Here is a 1,132-nt window from a genome sequence, read left to right on the forward strand (position 1 = left end):
AATTAAAGAGAAACTGTCCGTTTTATAAATTAAAAGTGAAACAGAAGATAAAAACAAAAGTAATCCGATTATAATTAAGAATGTTTTTGAGTCAAAGTTACTTTAAACATAACTAGAATTTAACTCAATGAAATACAGTATTTGTTTGAGTTTTGTGCATGAGAATGTGTTTTCATTTAGCAAACTTCAAACTGCATTTCATATATATATATATATATATATATATATATATATATATATATATGGCGACAACATTATTACAGAGAAAGTGAGAAGGACAGGAAGAGAAAAATTACAAGGGAAGTGATCTCATGCAACTGTAATCCCTTTAACCCAACAGGTAATGCCCTTGTTCCTATTATTTTCCCTTCCAATGATTCTCTTGAGTTCATCAGGTTGGCAAGGAATTGCAAGTGCTCCTACCTGAGAGAACCCAAACTCTTCTTCAGCTTGCTCTAACAACTTGACAAAGTCAGGGTGATCTAAATACCCCAATTCAATGAAGAATCTCTCAGGCTTCCACCCTTGAGTTGCAATCACCACAAAATGGCCATGCTTCACCCCTTTTGAACGTGAGAAAGAGGATTGTAGTTTCCTCATCACATGCACCAGTACTCCAACCCCTCCCATCCACAGTCCCCAAGAACAAGTTGTACATGTTTTACCCATGCCCAGAGAGGAACAAATAGTAATAACCAACCAGAACAAGTTTTTTTTGGAAGTTCTTACATGCAACGCAGGAATATATATAGTCGCATGTGTGGCCAAAAGATAAGTGTCAGGTGACAATGGAATTGGAGTTCATAATTGCATTGGGGTGGGGACAATGACATGTGAGCTTTCGTTGGAGGTTAATTAATGTCACTGCTCCCCTCATTTTGGATACCAAGTTAGCCCCATCCTTAGATGCATCTTCTTTCAACTCACTACACGCAAACAAGAAAATAAAACATACGCAAGGAACACTGGGCAAAAGGTACAATACTATTTCAACTTCCCTTCATTCAGTAAGGCTTTAGGGGGCCTCTCACTTCACACATGAAGGATCTTTAAAACTTTCAACACAAAAATTCATCCATTTCAGCTTTATATCTCTCACAAGAACCATTATCACTACAGAAATATTGTTCAT

The 1,132-nt window shown here is 36.7% G+C and overlaps 1 protein-coding gene across 1 annotated transcript; it reads right to left on the minus strand.

Moving 5' to 3' along the window:
- Positions 1-309: 309 nt before the first annotated feature.
- Positions 310-669, minus strand: LOC106756918 (auxin-responsive protein SAUR71-like). Its single transcript, XM_014639516.2, has one exon. It carries the CDS (start codon positions 667-669, stop codon positions 310-312), a length of 360 nt encoding a protein of 119 aa, XP_014495002.2.
- Between the last annotated feature and the right edge of the window lie 463 nt (positions 670-1,132).

This window comes from Vigna radiata, chromosome 3 (assembly GCF_000741045.1).
Source record: "Vigna radiata var. radiata cultivar VC1973A chromosome 3, Vradiata_ver6, whole genome shotgun sequence".
Taxonomy (NCBI): domain Eukaryota; kingdom Viridiplantae; phylum Streptophyta; class Magnoliopsida; order Fabales; family Fabaceae; genus Vigna; species Vigna radiata.

Coding starts and splice junctions, on each gene's coding strand:
- LOC106756918 (XM_014639516.2), bottom strand. CDS start 669: ATGGGTAAAACATGTACAACTTGTTCTTGGGGACTGTGGATGGGAGGG.